Here is an 18567-nt window from a genome sequence, read left to right as displayed (position 1 = left end):
TCTCATATCTATCTATCTATCTCATATCTATCTATCTCATATCTATCTATCTATCTATCTATCTATCTCTCATATCTATCTATCTATCTATCTATCTATCTATCAATCTATCTATTTCATATCTATCTATCTACCTATCTATCTCATATCTATCTATCTATCTATCTATCTATCTATCTATCTATCTATCTATCTATCTATTTCATATCTATCTATCTATCTATCTATCTATCTATCTATCTATCTCATATCTATTTATCTATCTATCCACTCACTCTCTACATCACAGGTATGTTTAGTGCTACATGCAGGGTCCACACAACTCATGTCCTGTAGGTGGAGTGGAGCCCTGGGACCGCTCAGTGCTGTCATGGCCCATTCTCTAGCACACAGGGACCATCATTCTGCTCCTCCTGTCACTGCACATTACATTCACATCCCTGTCAGTGACCAGGAAAGGTCAGTAATGTCATCCCACACTTTTGTTCCTCCGATGTCAATAAACAAATAAAACGTATATAAGGTATAGGTGAGATAACTGGTGACCTTGAGGCGCCCCCTACAGGCAGCTAAGATAAGTGCTTGACTACTGAAGTGGGTAACACTTTTCTTATTCTATAGATAAAGGCCTGGAATATTCCATCATGTCACATTATTGTCACTCTATACATCCTCAGGATTTTCAGTCGAGTCTGCAGCGATCGGCTCTTGGAGATACAACATTTAAAGGCGCATCACATAAATGTAAGGCTCCTTTAAAGAAGCAGTCACCTTCGGCGTCAGCAGATGGCGCTGTATGCACCATGTAATCTGCACTAAAAAATTTAAAACCTCAAAAAGAAATAAAAGTGATTGATGGAAATTTCTATCCGTTGATGTTTATGCAAAATCAGTAATGACCGTCCTTGTGGGGAACGCGAGGAGAAGCAACAGATCACTTCTCTGTACAGCCCAGGATCGCAGCTTGTTCTCCAACTATCCCAGAACTGCAGTCTAACCATGTATGAGCGGGTACCGGAACTGGACAAGTATCACCACATCACTAGTCCTCAGATAGCGCCACCTAGTGGCTGGGACAACATGAACTGCCTCACACCATGGGAATAGTAACACTTATATCTGTAAAAAGGTTTGACGAAGAGCGATCATGGGTTAAGTAGCCACACTAACTGCAGGATACAGACAGCACAGAGTATTTCAGGACCGTCCCGATAACTTCCGCTCTGGAGTCAAGCTGAAGCAATAAAAGTAACTGTCATTTAGGCCTCATTTACAGATTCACCATTCACCTATAGCAATCTATAACCCCCCTATACTGAGGCTCTTGGTGGCTCCCATCCCACAAGGGCTCCCTTACTTCAGCAGGTAGGGTCTTTCCATTTGCTTGGGATCTGAGGGTGTTTCCGCCCATGCCAGAAAGTTCCGCCACGGAACATTCCGCACCAAAATCGTCATTCCTCCTGTCCCTCCCACAGGGGGATCTCTAATATGCAGCTGTGGAGTGTAAGGTCTGCGCACACAGATCTCCTAGACTGTTTTCACTTGTGACGGAAAGTTCCGCCACGGAACATTCCGCACCAAAATCGTCATTCCTCCTGTCCCTCCCACAGGGGGATCTCTAATATGCAGCTGTGGAGTGTAAGGTCTGCGCACACAGATCTCCTAGACTGTTTTCACTTGTGACGGAAAGTTCCGCCACGGAACATTTTGCACCAAAATCCGCATGACTAACGTAGATTTTCCAGCGGATTCACCATGGATTTTACCCTTTACAAATCCATGAGAAATCCACCTATTGGACATGCAGAAGTTTCCATGGCGGAATGTTCTCTAATGTGTGAAAACACTTTAAAGAACTCAAAATGTGACAGCCTGAAGGACCAGAGAATAATCGGGCTTTACAGGGTTAATATCGGTTTTGAGTAAAATTATAAAGTGGGCGGAGTCAAAACGAATCTCAGAAATTCACAATCCCTCACCCATGGAGATCTTTATGCCCTCAGGACGGTTTCAGACGGCCATATGTGCATCTTAGCTCGCCATTACGGAGTGTAGTTGCGCACGAAGAAGGTTTTATTCTTTTCCTCGCCGGACATTCGAACTTCGTGCCGTTGTTCGTCCCCGATCTTCCTGCATGTAGTAATAACCCACAGTGGAGACGAAACCATTGAAATCCGCGGTTTCGCCTCGTATCGCTATGTGGCCGTGATTTTCACAGCTGCATAACGGAACAAAGACACGCCCGTGTGCGAACGCCCTCGCGGCGCTTCCCTGCTTGTCAGTCCTGCCTCGGAAAATCCCTGATCACGATCTGCATGTTTAAAGTGGATTTTTCCCTTAGTGATCCACAGCCGGATCCCCGTTGGACTTGCGGATTTTGGTCCAGAACTTTCCAGCACTCTTAGACCGGTTCCACGCGGCCGAGAATCTCCCGCGAGTTTGGTGTGTTGTGAGATGCAATATGAACCCCATTGTTTTGCATGAGGTCATACACATGAGTGATTGTTCCCCGTGTTGCGTCGCTATGGGGCCGGCGACTGCATCGCGCACGCGCTGCGATGTGATGCGAGGTTTTCCTACTTCGGGGAGGATCGTTCCCAAAGTGATGCGAGACGTTTTCTCACAATGCACAAATCTCGCGCGAGAATCTCAGCTGTGTGAAACCGACCTAAGCGGCCGCCTCAGCGCGAATGAGAAAATCATGTGAGATTTGTGTGTTGTGAGATGCGCAAATCTCGCACAAATGTGAACCCCATTATTTTGAAGGGGGTCATACACACCAGCGATGTAGAAAACAAATCTCAGCACGTCCTATCCTCGGGCGCCCTCGCATCGCCCATAGTTTTCAGTGGGACGGGCGGCAGCATTGCGCTACACGCTAGGGTCACGCGGTGCGCTGTGATGCGAGGTTTCCCCGTTGTAAACAATGGGAGACCCTCCATGACCCTCCGCTGCAACAGAGACCCCCCATGACCCTCCACTGCGACAGAGACCCCCCATGACCCTTCGCTGCGACAGAGACCCCCCATGACCCTCCGCTGCGACAGAGACTCCCCATGACCCTCCGCTGCGACAGAGACTCCCCATGACCCTCCGCTGCGACAGAGACCCCCCCATGACCCTCCGCTGCGACAGAGACTCCCCATGACCCTCCGCTGCGACAGAGACCCCCCATGACCCTCCACTGCGACAGAGACCCCCCATGACCCTCCACTGCGACAGAGACACCCCATGACCCTCCGCTGCGACAGTGACCCCCCATGACCCTCCACTGCGACAGAGACCCCCCCCATGACCCTCCGCTGTGACAGAGACCCCCCATGACCCTCCACTGCGACAGAGACTCCCCATGACCCTCAGCTGCGACATAGACCCCCCATGACCCTCTGCTGTGGTAGAGACCCTCCATGACCCTCAGCTGCGACAGAGACCCTCCGCTGCGACAGAGACCCTCCGCTGCGACAGAGACCCTCAATTACCCTCCGCTGCGACGGAGACCCCCCATGACCCTCCGCTGCGGCAGAGGATCGCTTCTTCCCCGAAGTGATGCGAGGCAGTTTTGACATAAGAATGCCTCACATCCGCAGGGACATCACACGGTGGGGAGCGTGACATGGGGCCGTGATTCACACCCCGATCCCGCGCTCGCCCGTGTGAACTTGGCCTGAGGTGTCAACATTTGCGACGTCCAAGTCTGGTTTTTGGGAATCACAATAAGAGACCAATTATAATTGCAGAGCAAGAGGCTAAAGGAGTGAAAGGGTTAACATTGGGGTCTCAGGGAAGTTCTAATATGCAACTATGGCGCAGAGAGTCAAGGCACGAGGGGTTCTCACGGGCGCAAAAATATAGGCGTGTGCTGTGCAAATACTGAGCAAATACGCAAAAAATAGAGAAGGTCCTATTTTTTGCACCTGCGAAAACTGCGCACGCAAAAGAAAGAGAATGAGCCAACCGAAGCCAGCTCTAGTCTCCGTGTTTTGCGTTCAATACGCAAGGAGATGCGTGAAACACTGCGGATATTCCGCTGGAAAAAGGACAGAATTGGAATTAATTAGCCATTTCCATTGGTGGGTCTTTATCTGCTGCACGCAGGTGAGCACACCGAGCGGGGGCAGGCGGTACTGCAAAATACGCCTCGTTCGCTCCGCACATACGCAGCGCTCAGGTGCGCACAAATACGCCAACGCTCCTGTGAAGCCTCAGGATGCACTCAGTCTTTAGACTACAGTCTGTGATTGCGCTCTTGAAGGGTTAACAGTTCGCAGATATGGACCAATCACACCCGTATATTCCAGCCCCTCCCCCTCCATCTGGGAGTACAGCTCGTCATTGACAGGCGCTGTGAATGGCCGGCCGCCCTCGCCAAGGACCCGCGCTGACGGTTTTCATGCAGGCTCAGAAATAAAAAGAGGGAGAAAAATCCGAAGCTCATTAAGCTCGCAGGTCTAGAAATGTGCGACCTAATTAACGGCCCCCCACCGCCTATAATTCACTTTATGGAAAGACGCTATTAGCGCCGGACAAAGCGCCGGAGAAATGCGCCGGATAAAGTGCGCTGCCCGCTATCCCCTGCTGCGGCTGTGACAGCTGCAGCAGGGGATTCCTTGGATGTAAAACCCCTCAATGCTGTCACATCCAGGGGTTTCACCTGTGGTCAGTGGGGCTATTGCTGAAATCACTTCACCGCAGTGCAGGAAAAGACCCGGCTGGATGCGCCTGAGCCCTGGCAGCAGCGGAGAGGCGAGGATATATTTTTTTTATTTTTTACACATTTTAGGGATGATTTTTCAGGGAAGGGCTTATATTTAAAGCCCTTCCCTGAAAATCACTGCAGGGCTTGCCTGAAGCTTATTGTTTTCAGTGGAGCCGGCTGAAGTGAGGGCTCCATTGAATTCAATGGGAGAACATTGTTCTCCTGTGCCGTAGCTGTGACAGCTATGGCAGAGGATCGCGATCTTCTCTATATTTTCTCAATGGAGGCAGCGCTGCTGCTGCCAGCCCCATTGAGCACAAGGTGAACCCCTGGATGCGGCAGCTTCAGGGGTTTCACATCCATAAAAGACGGATGCCGCAGTTACCTGCGTTTTAAAATCTGCTGCCCCTGTTTACCGCTGCGCATTTTTGTGCACAGGTAAATATCGGGCATCCGACCGCTGTCAGTGAAAAGCATTGGTTCTATATAGATGCGGATTGCAAGCAAAGGTAAAATGCACACATGTTAACAGTTTTTTTAGGATACATGGGAAAAGTTTTTATTTTACTTCAAGTCTTACAGGGACTTCAACTCCTGATCATTTGATCGCTTCTACTATATACTGCAATATTTCAGTATTGCAGTACATAGCAACTTTTGATGTTGCTTCGGGCGGGGCTTGATAGGCATCTCTGCATGCCAGTCCTGGGAGCCTTCAGTCGGCTCCAGGTTGCTATATTAGTCCATTAACACCATGTGATAGTGCTGTGGTGGGTGCCAATGGGGTGTGGGAGAGGGTGCCCCCATGCCACTGACTGTTTAGACGTGTGGTCAACTTTGACTGACATTTAAACAGTTAACTGCTACAATTAGAATGAACTCTGATCGCTGCAGTTACTGGTGACTGTTAGCTGGTAGCCACCAGGTATGGCGTGGACTTGGCTCTGGAGCCTGCTCCATACACGCTTCATGACCACAGGACGTTTAGATGTGTTTGACTGACCTGAAGTGGTTAAAGATGATCTCTGCTCATAGTAACTCCAGTTGGGGTGTGTGGACAGAGCAGTCACTCTTCGCCATACAGGATGGTTGTCCAATGTGCCAATGGGTGCCCCAGCAACGTCCTGCAGCTAACCCCCCTATTGGGCAGCTTCCACCACTTGGTTTGATAACAGGGATGGAGTCAAATGTTTAAGGGGCCCTTTTTAAAGAACAGAGCTGGACAACACTATAAAAGGTTGGGTCCACCCCAAAACCTTACTAAGCAGTGGAAACTGCCCCAACCTGGGCATCCACCCATGCCCCCATTTGGGAGTTGAACTGTCCATCTGGCCATGAGGTCTCGTAGAGTGCCAGACTCATCATAGCCTATACAGAGTGAATGTATAACTGTCTACACAAGTAACACGGTTGTCTCTGCGGACTTTACCTGCGGTGACATCATTATATTAACCCTCGTCCAACGTACCCAGCATGTCCTCGGAAACAGGTGTCCTCAGGATGTCCCCTGTGAATTCGCAAGTGGTTTTCTTGGCATCTATCCCAGATGTGCCTTCAAACACCTGCAGAGACCCGGGGCAAGAACCCAATTACTGGCAATTAGTGAGGATTAAAGCAGACACCACAGGAGAAAGTCAGATCCAAGTGAAAGCCGGGGATAATGTGTAGGGATTTGGGGGAGGAGGGGGCACCTCTTTGCTCTTTCATTCACACCGGACCTCTAAGCTGCCAGGGAAGCTTTTAAGGTGATGGGGGGTGAGGGCCGGTTGTGAAGAGGTTAATAGGTGGATTAATGACTTTCATGTTTCCTCATGTGTCTATGGAGCTTGATTTATAATTATGTTACTGTCGTGTGAGGTTCATCATTGCCGGTCATTAGGCTTATAGATAGAAGGATGCTAGCTACTAACAACTGTATACAGTAGACTCCTGGTGGTCAAAATGTCCAAATAACCAAAGGACAATGCAGAAGAGTGGGCAGAGACCCCATCATAAAAGTAATGGGTCCCTTTAAGAAATAGGCATGGTTTGTTAGGGGAGTGGCATCTGGAGATTGTAGATGGATGGATGGATAGATAGATAGATAGATAGATAGATAGATAGATAGATAGATAGATAGGAGATAGATAGATAGATAGATAGATAGATAGATAGATAGATAGATATGAGATAGATAGATAGGAGATAGATAGATATGAGATAGATAGATAGATAGATAGATAGATAGATAGATAGATAGATAGATAGATAGATAGATATGAGATAGATAGATAGATAGATAGATAGGAGATAGATAGATAGATATGAGATAGATAGATAGATAGATAGATAGATAGATAGATAGATAGATAGATAGATAGATAGATAGGAGATAGATAGATAGATAGATAGATATGAGATAGATAGATAGATAGATAGATAGATAGATAGATAGATAGGAGATAGATAGATAGATAGATAGATAGATATTATATAGATAGATATGAGATAGATAGATATGAGATAGATAGATAGATAGATATGAGATAGATAGATAGATAGATAGATAGATAGATAGATATTATAGATATGAGATAGATAGATAGATAGATAGATATGAGATATAGATAGATAGATAGATAGATAGATAGGAGATAGATAGATAGATAGATAGATAGATAGATAGATAGATAGATAGATAGATAGATATGAGATAGAGAGATAGATAGACATGAGATAGATAGATAGATAAATAAGATAGATAGATAGATAGATAGGAGATAGATAGATAGATAGATAGATAGATATGAGATAGATAGATAGATAGATAGATAGATAGATAGATAGGAGATAGATATGAGAGAGAGAGAGATAGATAGATAGATATGAGATAGATAGATAAATTAGATAGATAGATAGATAGGAGATAGATATGAGATAGATAGATAGATAGATAGATATGAGATAGATAGATAAATTAGATAGATAGATAGATAGAAGATTGATAGATAGATTAGATAGATAGACATGAGATAGATAGATAGGAGATAGAGAGATAGATAGATAGATAGATAGATAGATATGAGATAGATAGATAGATAGAAAGATTAGATAGATAGATAGATAGATAGAAGATAGATAGATAGATAGATAGATAGATAGGAGATAGATAGAGAGATAGATAGATAGATAGATATGAGATAGATAAATAGATGGATATGAGATAGATATGAGATAGATAGATAGATAGATAGATAGATAGATAGATAGATAGGAGATAGATAGAGAGATAAATAGATATGAGATAGATAGATAGATAGATAGATAGATAGATATGAGATAGATAGATAAATTAGATAGATAGATAGGAGATACATATGAGATAGATAGATAGAGAGATAGATAGATAGATAGAAAGATTAGATAGATAGATAGATAGATAGATAGATGATAGATAGATAGATATGAGATAGATATATAGATAGATAGATAGATAGATAGGAGATAGATAGATAGAGAGATAGATATGAGATAGATAGATAGATAGATAGATAGATAGAAGATAGATAGATATGAGATAGATAGATATGAGATAGATAGATAGATAGATATGAGATAGATAGATAGATAGACAGATAGATATGAGACAGATAGATAGATAATATTTATAATAATAATAATAATCTTTATTTGTATAGCGCCAACTTATTCCGCAGCGCTTTCAAGGCTTTCAACGCTTTCAAAGCGCTTTAATATTTCAAGGCTTCCAGGTTGGACTTCCATCATGGTTGGTTTATAGTAATATTGCCGCAGTATAAGGGCCTGGAATACTTGGAATCTACATGGAACGATGAAAGCCCAGCAGAACGCATTGATCGGTACAATATTTGACACTGTTTGTACTGTGTGCTAGAGAATGGGCCATGACAGCACTGAGCGGTCCCAGGGCTCCACTCCACCTACAGGACATGAGTTGTGTGGACCCTGCATGTAGCACTAAACATACCTGTGATGTAGAGAGTGAGTGGATAGATAGATAAATAGATATGAGATAGATAGATAGATAGATATGAGATAGATAGATAGATAGATAGATAGATAGATAGATAGATAGATAGATAGATAGATAGATAGATGGATGGATATGAGAGATAGATAGATAGATAGATAGATAGATAGATAGATAGATAGATAGATAGATAGATAGATAGATAGATAGGAGATAGATAGATAGATAGATAGATAGATAGGAGATAGATATGAGATAGATAGATAGATAGATAGATAGATAGATAGATAGATAGATAGATAGATATGAGATAGATAGATAGATAGATATGAGATAGATAGATAGATAGATAGATAGATAGATAGATGGATGGATATGAGAGATAGATAGATAGATAGATAGATAGATAGATAGGAGATAGATAGATAGATAGATAGATAGATAGGAGATAGATATGAGATAGATAGATAGATATGAGATAGATAGATAAATTAGATAGATAGATAGGAGATAGATATGAGATAGATAGATAGATAGATAGATAGATAGATATGAGATAGATAGATAAATTAGATAGATAGATAGATAGATAGATAGATAGATAGATAGATAGATAGGAGATAGATATGAGATATATAGATAGATAGAAGATAGATAGATAGATTAGATAGATAGATAGACATGAGATAGATAGATAGGAGATAGATAGAGAGATAGATAGAGAGATAGATAGATAGATAGATATGAGATAGATAGATAGATAGATATGAGATAGATAGATAGATAGATAGATAGATAGATAGAAAGATTAGATAGATAGATAGATAGATAGATAGATAGATAGATAGATAGATAGATAGATAGATATGAGATAGATAGATAAGAGATAGATAGAGAGATAGATAGATATGAGATAGATAGATAGATAGATATGAGATAGATAGATAGATAGATAGATAGATAGATAGATAGATGGATATGAGATAGATATGAGATAGATAGATAGATAGATAGGAGATAGATAGAGAGATAAATAGATATGAGATAGATAGATAGATAGATATGAGATAGATAGATAAATTAGATAGATAGATAGGAGATACATATGAGATAGATAGATAGAGAGATAGATAGATAGATAGAAAGATTAGATAGATAGATAGATAGAAGATAGATAGATAGATATGAGATAGATAATTAGATAGATAGATAGAGAGATAGATAGATATGAGATAGATAGATAGATAGATAGATAGAGAGATAGAGAGATAGATAGATATGAGATAGATAGATAGATAGATAGATAGATAGATATGAGATAGATAGATAGATAGATGTGAGATAGATTAGACAGATAGATATGAGACAGATAGATAGATAATATTTCAAGGCTTCCAGGTTGGACTTCCATCATGGTTGGTTTATAGTAATATTGCCGCAGTATAAGGGCCTGGAATACTTGGAATCTACATGGAACGATGAAAGCCCAGCAGAACGCATTGATCGGTACAATATTTGACACCGTTTGTACAAATTAATCTCCGTATCGCGGCTTTAATTAGATCCGTGTGGCCGAGGAATGTTCTGTGGCACATCTGCAGAGAGCCGTGCCTGTGTGCAATTCAGGCTAAGCTGCTGCTGCCCGCTTGGCTCTGAGGCTGATTCTCTAATGGGATTAAGAGGGCTCTGGGAAGGTCTCGCTGGGATTAAATGAGGGAAGGCTGGCCGCTGGCCAAGAGAGGTTGTGCACAGGTCACTAGTGCGGTCTACCTTGGTCGGATGAACAGCAGAGAGACTTCAGTCGGGGCAGATTTGGTATTACATGTCATGTATCCCCATACTGGTCATTGTGGTAGTGCGTCAATAAAACACCTAATGAATGAGCAACATATTTACAGATGGATTTACGGTCTAGGATTTACAGGTCCATTATCTCATTGATGCATCCTATGGTTGGCCATACACATTAGGTAAAGAGCATTTGGCATTGGCCTGTCCAGTCTTAACCATGTTACATAATGCTATCATGCATTTCGGATGAGTTATCCATAATGTGTAAGAGCAGCTTTACCTTCAGTTCCTATGAGCCCCAAGAGAGATCTGTTCCCCTGCTGTTCAAAGGACGGAACAAAAGTCTTAAAAGAAAGGTGCCCCAAAGAACAGGCTGTAAGAAGGTCAGGTTACATCACTAACTTGGAAGTCTTTGATAGATATAGGATAGCCGCTTTTAATCCAGCTTCTGAGGTCAGGAATGAGAATAATGGGAGGTAGAGCCCAGATTTGTGCATTAGTCCTTGGTCTACCAAGACTGGTGGATCCACAGTTGGCTCCTCAGCCAGGCCCCACCTTAGTGAGAGTCATTGGTAGTGTCCACTAGTGGTGGCAAAGGAGAAGAGATCAACCTAATAACTGTGTGGTACCTGTTATTACAAAACTAGAGGAGGATAGATAGGTTCAAGGAAATAGGGATGGTGGTGATAGCACAAAGGAGATGAATCTAGTGGAGAAGAAGCATAAAGGAAATAGATCAGAGGAAGATGGAAGGAAAACTAATGTTGGTGGAGGTGGAGAAAGGAGGACATGGAGCTGCTGGTCAAGGAGTAGAAGTAAGATAGAGCTAAGGTCGAGAACGAGGTGATCTGGAGGAAAAACCCTTAGCCTTGAACTTTGGTCTACAAAGATTAGTGATACACTGTTTGGCTCCTTGGCCAGACCTCACCTTAGGGGGTGTCATTGGTAATTCAAGTGCCCATAACTGATGACAACTAAGAGATCTCAATACTGGTCTTAATTGTATGGTACTAGTTGTGACAAAACCGGAGATGGGTAGACAGGCTCATGGAAATAGTAGTGATGGTGAGAGGAGCACAAAGGAGATGGTTCTAAAAAAACTAATGACGGGATCGTTGGGGTAATGAGAGTTGGCGCTGCTGGTGATGGAGCAGAAGGAAGATCAAGATGATATTGAAGAAGAGCCCAGATTTGTGCATTGGTCTTTAGTCTACCAAGACTGCTGGATCCATAGTAGGGCTCCTTGGCCAAACCACAGCTCAGTAAGATTCATTTTTAGTTCAAGTGCCCACTATTGACGGCAGTCAAGAGGTTTCCCTAATACCGATTTAATCTGTGTGGTACCTGTTGTGACAAAACCAGAGGAGAGGAGACAGGTTTATGAAAATAGGAGTGGCTGGGAGAGTAGAAAGGACATGGAACTAGTGGAGAAGGAGCAGAAAGGAGATGGATCTGAGGAACATAGAAGGAAAGCTAATGTTGGGAGAGGTGGGGTACGAGGGCGATGGAGCTGCTGAAGAGAGAGTACCAGTAAAATGTAGCTGGAGAATACTGATCCTATTACTAGTGGCAGAAGATGATATTAAGTTAGAAGAGATAAGCTATGGGGAAGATGGCTAGTTGAGGGTCAAGACTACTAAATGGGATGGACATTGCCTTACACGGCTGCTATGTTAGGGGGCCAAAACATGGACCTGGAAGAGAGTGAGCAAAATGGAGCAGGAAATAAATGGAGATTAAAAAAAATAGAAGGAAGAAGAGGGAATATAGATGTAGTGGAGAGAGAGATGGAGATACTTAAAGCCACAGCGAGATGGAGAAGAGGTGAAGGACAAAGAAGGAAAGAAAGAAAGAACATAAGAAAGGGAGGACTGAAATTGTAGTAATCCAGAAACAAAAGTGTCAAAAGAAGGACACTGAGATGTCACCTGTTACCTGAACAATTGCTTTAGATCCGACAACCTCCAAAACTTGACCACTACGTACAGTTCCATCCGGGAGGGTGAAGTTCACAATCTCTGCATACTGGGCAAACTGTAGAGTCAGAGGAAAGAACATGAAGCAAGACAACGAAAAATCTACATAGGGAGTGTATTATAGTAGTTATATTCTTGTACATAGGAGGCAGTATTATAGTAGTTATATTCTTGTACATAGGAGGCAGTATTATAGCAGTTATATTATTGTACATAGGGAGCAGTATTATAGTAGTTATATTATTGTACATAGGGGGTAGTATTATAGTAGTTATATTCTTGTACATAGGGAGCAGTATTATAGTAGTTATATTCTTGTACATAGGAGCAGTATTATAGTAGTTATATTCTTGTACATAGGAGGCAGTATTATAGTAGTTATATTCTTGTACATAGGGGGCAGTATTATAGTAGTTATATTCTTGTACATAGGGGCAGTATTATAGTAGTTATATTCTTGTACATAGGGGCAGTATTATAGTAGTTATATTCTTGTACATAGGAGTAGTATTATAGTAGTTATATTCTTGTACATAGGAGGCAGTATTATAGTAGTTATATTCTTGTACATAGGGAGCAGTATTATAGTAGTTATATTCTTGTACATAGGAGTAGTATTATAGTAGTTATATTCTTGTACACAGGGGAGCAGTATTATAGTAGTTATATTATTGTACATAGGGGGCAGTATTATAGTAGTTATATTCTTGTACATAGGAGCAGTATTATAGTAGTTATATTCTTGTACATAGGAGGCAGTATTATAGTAGTTATATTCTTGTACATAGGAGCAGTATTATAGTAGTTATATTCTTGTACATAGGAGGCAGTATTATAGTAGTTATATTCTTGTACATAGGAGGCAGTATTATAGCAGTTATATTATTGTACATAGGGAGCAGTATTATAGTAGTTATATTATTGTACATAGGGGGTAGTATTATAGTAGTTATATTCTTGTACATAGGGAGCAGTATTATAGTAGTTATATTCTTGTACATAGGAGCAGTATTATAGTAGTTATATTCTTGTACATAGGAGGCAGTATTATAGTAGTTATATTCTTGTACATAGGGGGCAGTATTATAGTAGTTATATTCTTGTACATAGGGGCAGTATTATAGTAGTTATATTCTTGTACATAGGGGCAGTATTATAGTAGTTATATTCTTGTACATAGGAGTAGTATTATAGTAGTTATATTCTTGTACATAGGAGGCAGTATTATAGTAGTTATATTCTTGTACATAGGGAGCAGTATTATAGTAGTTATATTCTTGTACATAGGAGTAGTATTATAGTAGTTATATTCTTGTACACAGGGGAGCAGTATTATAGTAGTTATATTATTGTACATAGGGGGCAGTATTATAGTCGTTATATTCCTGTACATGGGGGCAGTATTATAGTAGTTATATTATTGTACATAGGGGGCAGTATTATAGTAGTTATATTCTTGTACATAGGAGGCAGTATTATAGTAGTTATATTCTTGTACATAGGGAGCAGTATTATAGTAGTTATATTATTGTACATAGGAGTAGTATTATAGTAGTTATATTCTTGTACACAGGGGAGCAGTATTATAGTAGTTATATTATTGTACATAGGGGGCAGTATTATAGTCGTTATATTCCTGTACATGGGGGCAGTATTATAGTAGTTATATTATTGTACATAGGGGGCAGTATTATAGTAGTTATATTCTTGTACATAGGAGGCAGTATTATAGTAGTTATATTCTTTTACATAGGGGGCAGTATTATAGTAGTTGTATTCTTGTACATAGGGGCAGTATTAGAGTAGTTATATTCTTGTACATAGGGGGCAGTATTATAGTAGTTATATTTTGTACATAGGGGGCAATATTATAGTAGTTATATTCTTGTACATAGGAAGCAGTATTATAGTAGTTATATTTTGTACATAGGGGACAATATTACAGTAGTTATATTTTTGAACATAAGGGGCAGTATTATAGTAGTTATATTCTTGTACATAGAGGCAGTATTAGAGTAGTTATATTCTTGTACATAGGGAGCAGTATTATAGTAGTTATATAATGTACATGGGGGCAATATTATAGTAGTTATATACTTGTACATAGGAGGCAGTATTATAGTAGTTATATTTTGTACATAGGGGGCAATATTATAGTAGTTATATTTTTGAACATAGGGGGCAGTATTATAGTAGTTATATTCTTGTACATAGGAGCAGTATTATAGTAGTTATATTCTTGTACATAGGGGGCAGTATTATAGTAGTTATATTCTTGTATATATTGGGCGGTATTATAGTAGTTATACTCTTGTACATAGGGGCAGTCTTATAGTAGTTATATTCTTGTACATAGGAGGCAGTATTATAGTAGTTATATTCTTGAACATTGGGGGCAGTATTATAGTAGTTATATTCTTGTACATAGGGAGCAGTATTATAGTAGTTATACTCTTGTACACAGAGGGCAGTATTATAGTAGTTATATTCTTGTACATAGGAGCAGTATTATAGTAGTTGTATTCTTGTACATAGGGGCAGTATTAGAGTAGTTATATTCTTGTACATAGAGGGCAGTATTATAGTAGTTATGTTTTGTACATAGGGGGCAATATTATAGTAGTTATATTTTTGAACATAGGGGGCAGTATTATAGTAGTTATATTCTTGTACATAGGAGGCAGTATTATAGTAGTTATATTTTGTACATAGGGGGCAATATTATAGTAGTTATATTTTTGAACATAGGGGGCAGTATTATAGTAGTTATATTCTTGTACATAGGAGCAGTATTATAGTAGTTATATTCTTGTACATAGGGGGCAGTATTATAGTAGTTATATTCTTGTATATATTGGGCGGTATTATAGTAGTTATATTCTTGTACATAGGAGCAGTATTACAGTAGTTATATTCTTGTACATAGGAGGCAGTATTATAGTAGTTATATTCTTGTATATAGGGGGCAGTATTATAGTAGTTATATTCTTGTACATAGGGAGCAGTATTATAGTAGTTATACTCTTGTATATAGAGAGCAGTATTATAGTAGTTATATTCTTGTACATAGGAGCAGTATTATAGTAGTTGTATTCTTGTACATAGGGGCAGTATTAGAGTAGATATATTCTTGTACATAGGGGGCAGTATTATAGTAGTTATATTTTGTACATAGGGGGCAATATTATAGTAGTTATATTCTTGTACATAGGAAGCAGTATTATAGTAGTTATATTTTGTACATAGGGGGCAATATTACAGTAGTTATATTTTTGAACATAGGGGGCAGTATTATAGTAGTTATATACTTGTACATAGAGGCAGTATTAGAGTAGTTATATTCTTGTACATAGGGAGCAGTATTATAGTAGTTATATAATGTACATGGGGGCAATATTATAGTAGTTATATTCTTGTACATAGGAGGCAGTATTATAGTAGTTATATTTTGTACATAGGGGGCAATATTATAGTAGTTATATTTTTGAACATAGGGGGCAGTATTATAGTAGTTATATTCTTGTACATAGGAGCAGTATTATAGTAGTTATATTCTTGTACATAGGGGGCAGTATTATAGTAGTTATATTCTTGTATATATTGGGCGGTATTATAGTAGTTATACTCTTGTACATAGAGGGCAGTCTTATAGTAGTTATATTCTTGTACATAGGAGGCAGTATTATAGTAGTTATATTCTTGAACATAGGGGGCAGTATTATAGTAGTTATATTCTTGTACATAGGGAGCAGTATTATAGTAGTTATACTCCTTTACATAGAGTGCAGTATTATAGTAGTTATATTCTTGTACATAGGGAGCAGTATTATAGTAGTTATACTCCTTTACATAGAGTGCAGTATTATAGTAGTTATATTCTTGTACATAGGGGCAGTATTATAGTAGTTATATTCTTGAACATAGGGGGCAGTATTATAGTAGATATATTTTTGTACATTGTTACAGTACTATGGTAATTATATTCTTGTACCTACCAGTAGTATTATAGTATTTATATTCTTGTACATAGGAGCAGTACAATAGTAGTTATATTTCTGTACAAAAGAGACAGTATTATAATAATTATATTCTTGTACATAGGGGGCAGTATTATAGTAGTTATACTCTTATACATAGGGAGCAGTATTATAGTAGTTATATTCTTGTACATAGGGGACAGTATTATGGTAGTTATATTCTTGTACAAAAGGGGCAGTATTATAGTAGTTATATTCTTGTACATAGTGAGCAGTATTATAGTAGTTATGTACTTGTACATAGGGGCAGTATTATAATAGTTATATTCTTGTATATAGGAGCAGTATTATAGTAGTTATGCTCTTGTACATAGGGGGCAGTATTATACTAGTTATGTTGTTGTACATAGGAGCAGTATTATAGTAGTTATGTTCTTGTACATAGGAGGCAGTATTATACTAGTTATATTCTTGTACATAGGGGGCAGTATTATAGTTTTTATATACTTGTACATAGAGTGCAGTGTTATAGTAGTTATATTCTTGTACGTAGGGGGCAATATTAAAGAAGTTATATTCTTGTACATAGGGGCAGTATTATAGTAGTTATATTCCTGTACATAAGAGGCAGTATTATAGTAGTTATATTCTTGTATAAAGGGGGCAGTATTATAGTAGTTATATTCTTGTACATAGGGAACAGTATTATAGTAGTTATGTACTTGTACATAGGGGGCAGTATTATAATAGTTATATTCTTGTTCATAGGAACAGTATTATAGTAGTTATATTCTTGTACATAGGGGGCAGTATTATTGTAGTTATATTCTTGTACCTACCAGTAGTATTATAGTAGTTATATTCTTGTACATAGGGAGCAGTATTATAGTAGTTATATTCTTGTACATAGGGGGCAGTATTATATTAGTTATATTCCTGTACATAAGAGGCAGTATTATAGTAGTTATATTCTTGTACGTAGGGGGCAGTATTATAGTAGTTATATTCTTGTGCATAGGGGACAGTATTATAGTAGTTATATTCTTGTACAAAGGGGGCAGAATTATAGTAGTTATATTCTTGTACATAGGGAGCAGTATTATAGTAGTTATGTAGTTGTACATAGGGGGCAGTATTATAATAGTTATATTCTTGTACATAGGTGCAGTATTATAGTAGATATGCACTTGTACATAGGGGGCAATATTATAATAGTTATATTCTTGTATATAGGAGCAGTATTATAGTAGTTATGCACTTGTACATAGGGGGCAGTATTATACTAGTTATGTTGTTGTACATAGGAGCAGTATTATAGTAGTTATGTTCTTGTACATAGGAGGCAGTATTATAGTAGTTATATTCTTGTACATAGAGTGCAGTGTTATAGTAGTTATATTCTTGTACATAGGGGGCAGTATTATAGTAGTTATATTCTTGTACAAAGGGGGCAGTATAATAGTAGTTATATTCTTGTACATAGGGGCAGTATTATAGTAGTTATATTCCTGTACATAAGAGGCAGTATTATAGTAGTTATATTCTTGTACATAGGGGGCAGTATTATAGTAGTTATATACTTGTACATAGGGGCAGTATTATAGTAGTTATAATCTTGTACATAGAGTGCAGTGTTATAGTAGTTATATTCTTGTACATAGGGGGCAGTATTATAGTAGTTATATTCTTGTACATAGGGAGCAGTATTATAGTAGTTATATTCGTGTACATAGGGGCAGTATAATAGTAGTTATATTCTTGTACATAGAAGCAGTATTATAGTAGTTATATTCCTGTACATAAGAGGCAGTATTATAGTAGTTATATTCTTGTACGTAGGGGGCAGTATTATAGTAGTTATATTCTTGTGCATAGGGGACAGTATTATAGTAGTTATATTCTTGTACAAAGGGGGCAGAATTATAGTAGTTATATTCTTGTACATAGGGAGCAGTATTATAGTAGTTATGTAGTTGTACATAGGGGGCAGTATTATAATAGTTATATTCTTGTACATAGGTGCAGTATTATAGTAGATATGCACTTGTACATAGGGGGCAATATTATAATAGTTATATTCTTGTATATAGGAGCAGTATTATAGTAGTTATGCACTTGTACATAGGGGGCAGTATTATA

The 18567-nt window shown here is 39.1% G+C and overlaps 1 protein-coding gene across 1 annotated transcript in view; it reads right to left on the bottom strand.

The window, feature by feature from the left end:
• The window catches only part of ATP6V1B1 (ATPase H+ transporting V1 subunit B1), a 97833-nt gene that overhangs the window by 14789 nt on the left and 64477 nt on the right, over positions 1-18567 (bottom strand). Inside the window, exons 3-4 of the mRNA XM_066572858.1 lie at positions 12411-12509; positions 6165-6258 (exon numbers count right to left, since the gene is read on the bottom strand). Of these exons, the coding sequence (XP_066428955.1) occupies positions 6165-6258; positions 12411-12509 (193 nt within the window). The remainder of the gene's footprint in view (positions 1-6164; positions 6259-12410; positions 12510-18567) is intronic.

This window comes from Eleutherodactylus coqui, chromosome 7 (assembly GCF_035609145.1).
Source record: "Eleutherodactylus coqui strain aEleCoq1 chromosome 7, aEleCoq1.hap1, whole genome shotgun sequence".
Taxonomy (NCBI): domain Eukaryota; kingdom Metazoa; phylum Chordata; class Amphibia; order Anura; family Eleutherodactylidae; genus Eleutherodactylus; species Eleutherodactylus coqui.
The sequence above is the reverse complement of the archived record's forward strand: the minus strand, read 5'-3'. Positions and strand labels throughout refer to the sequence as shown.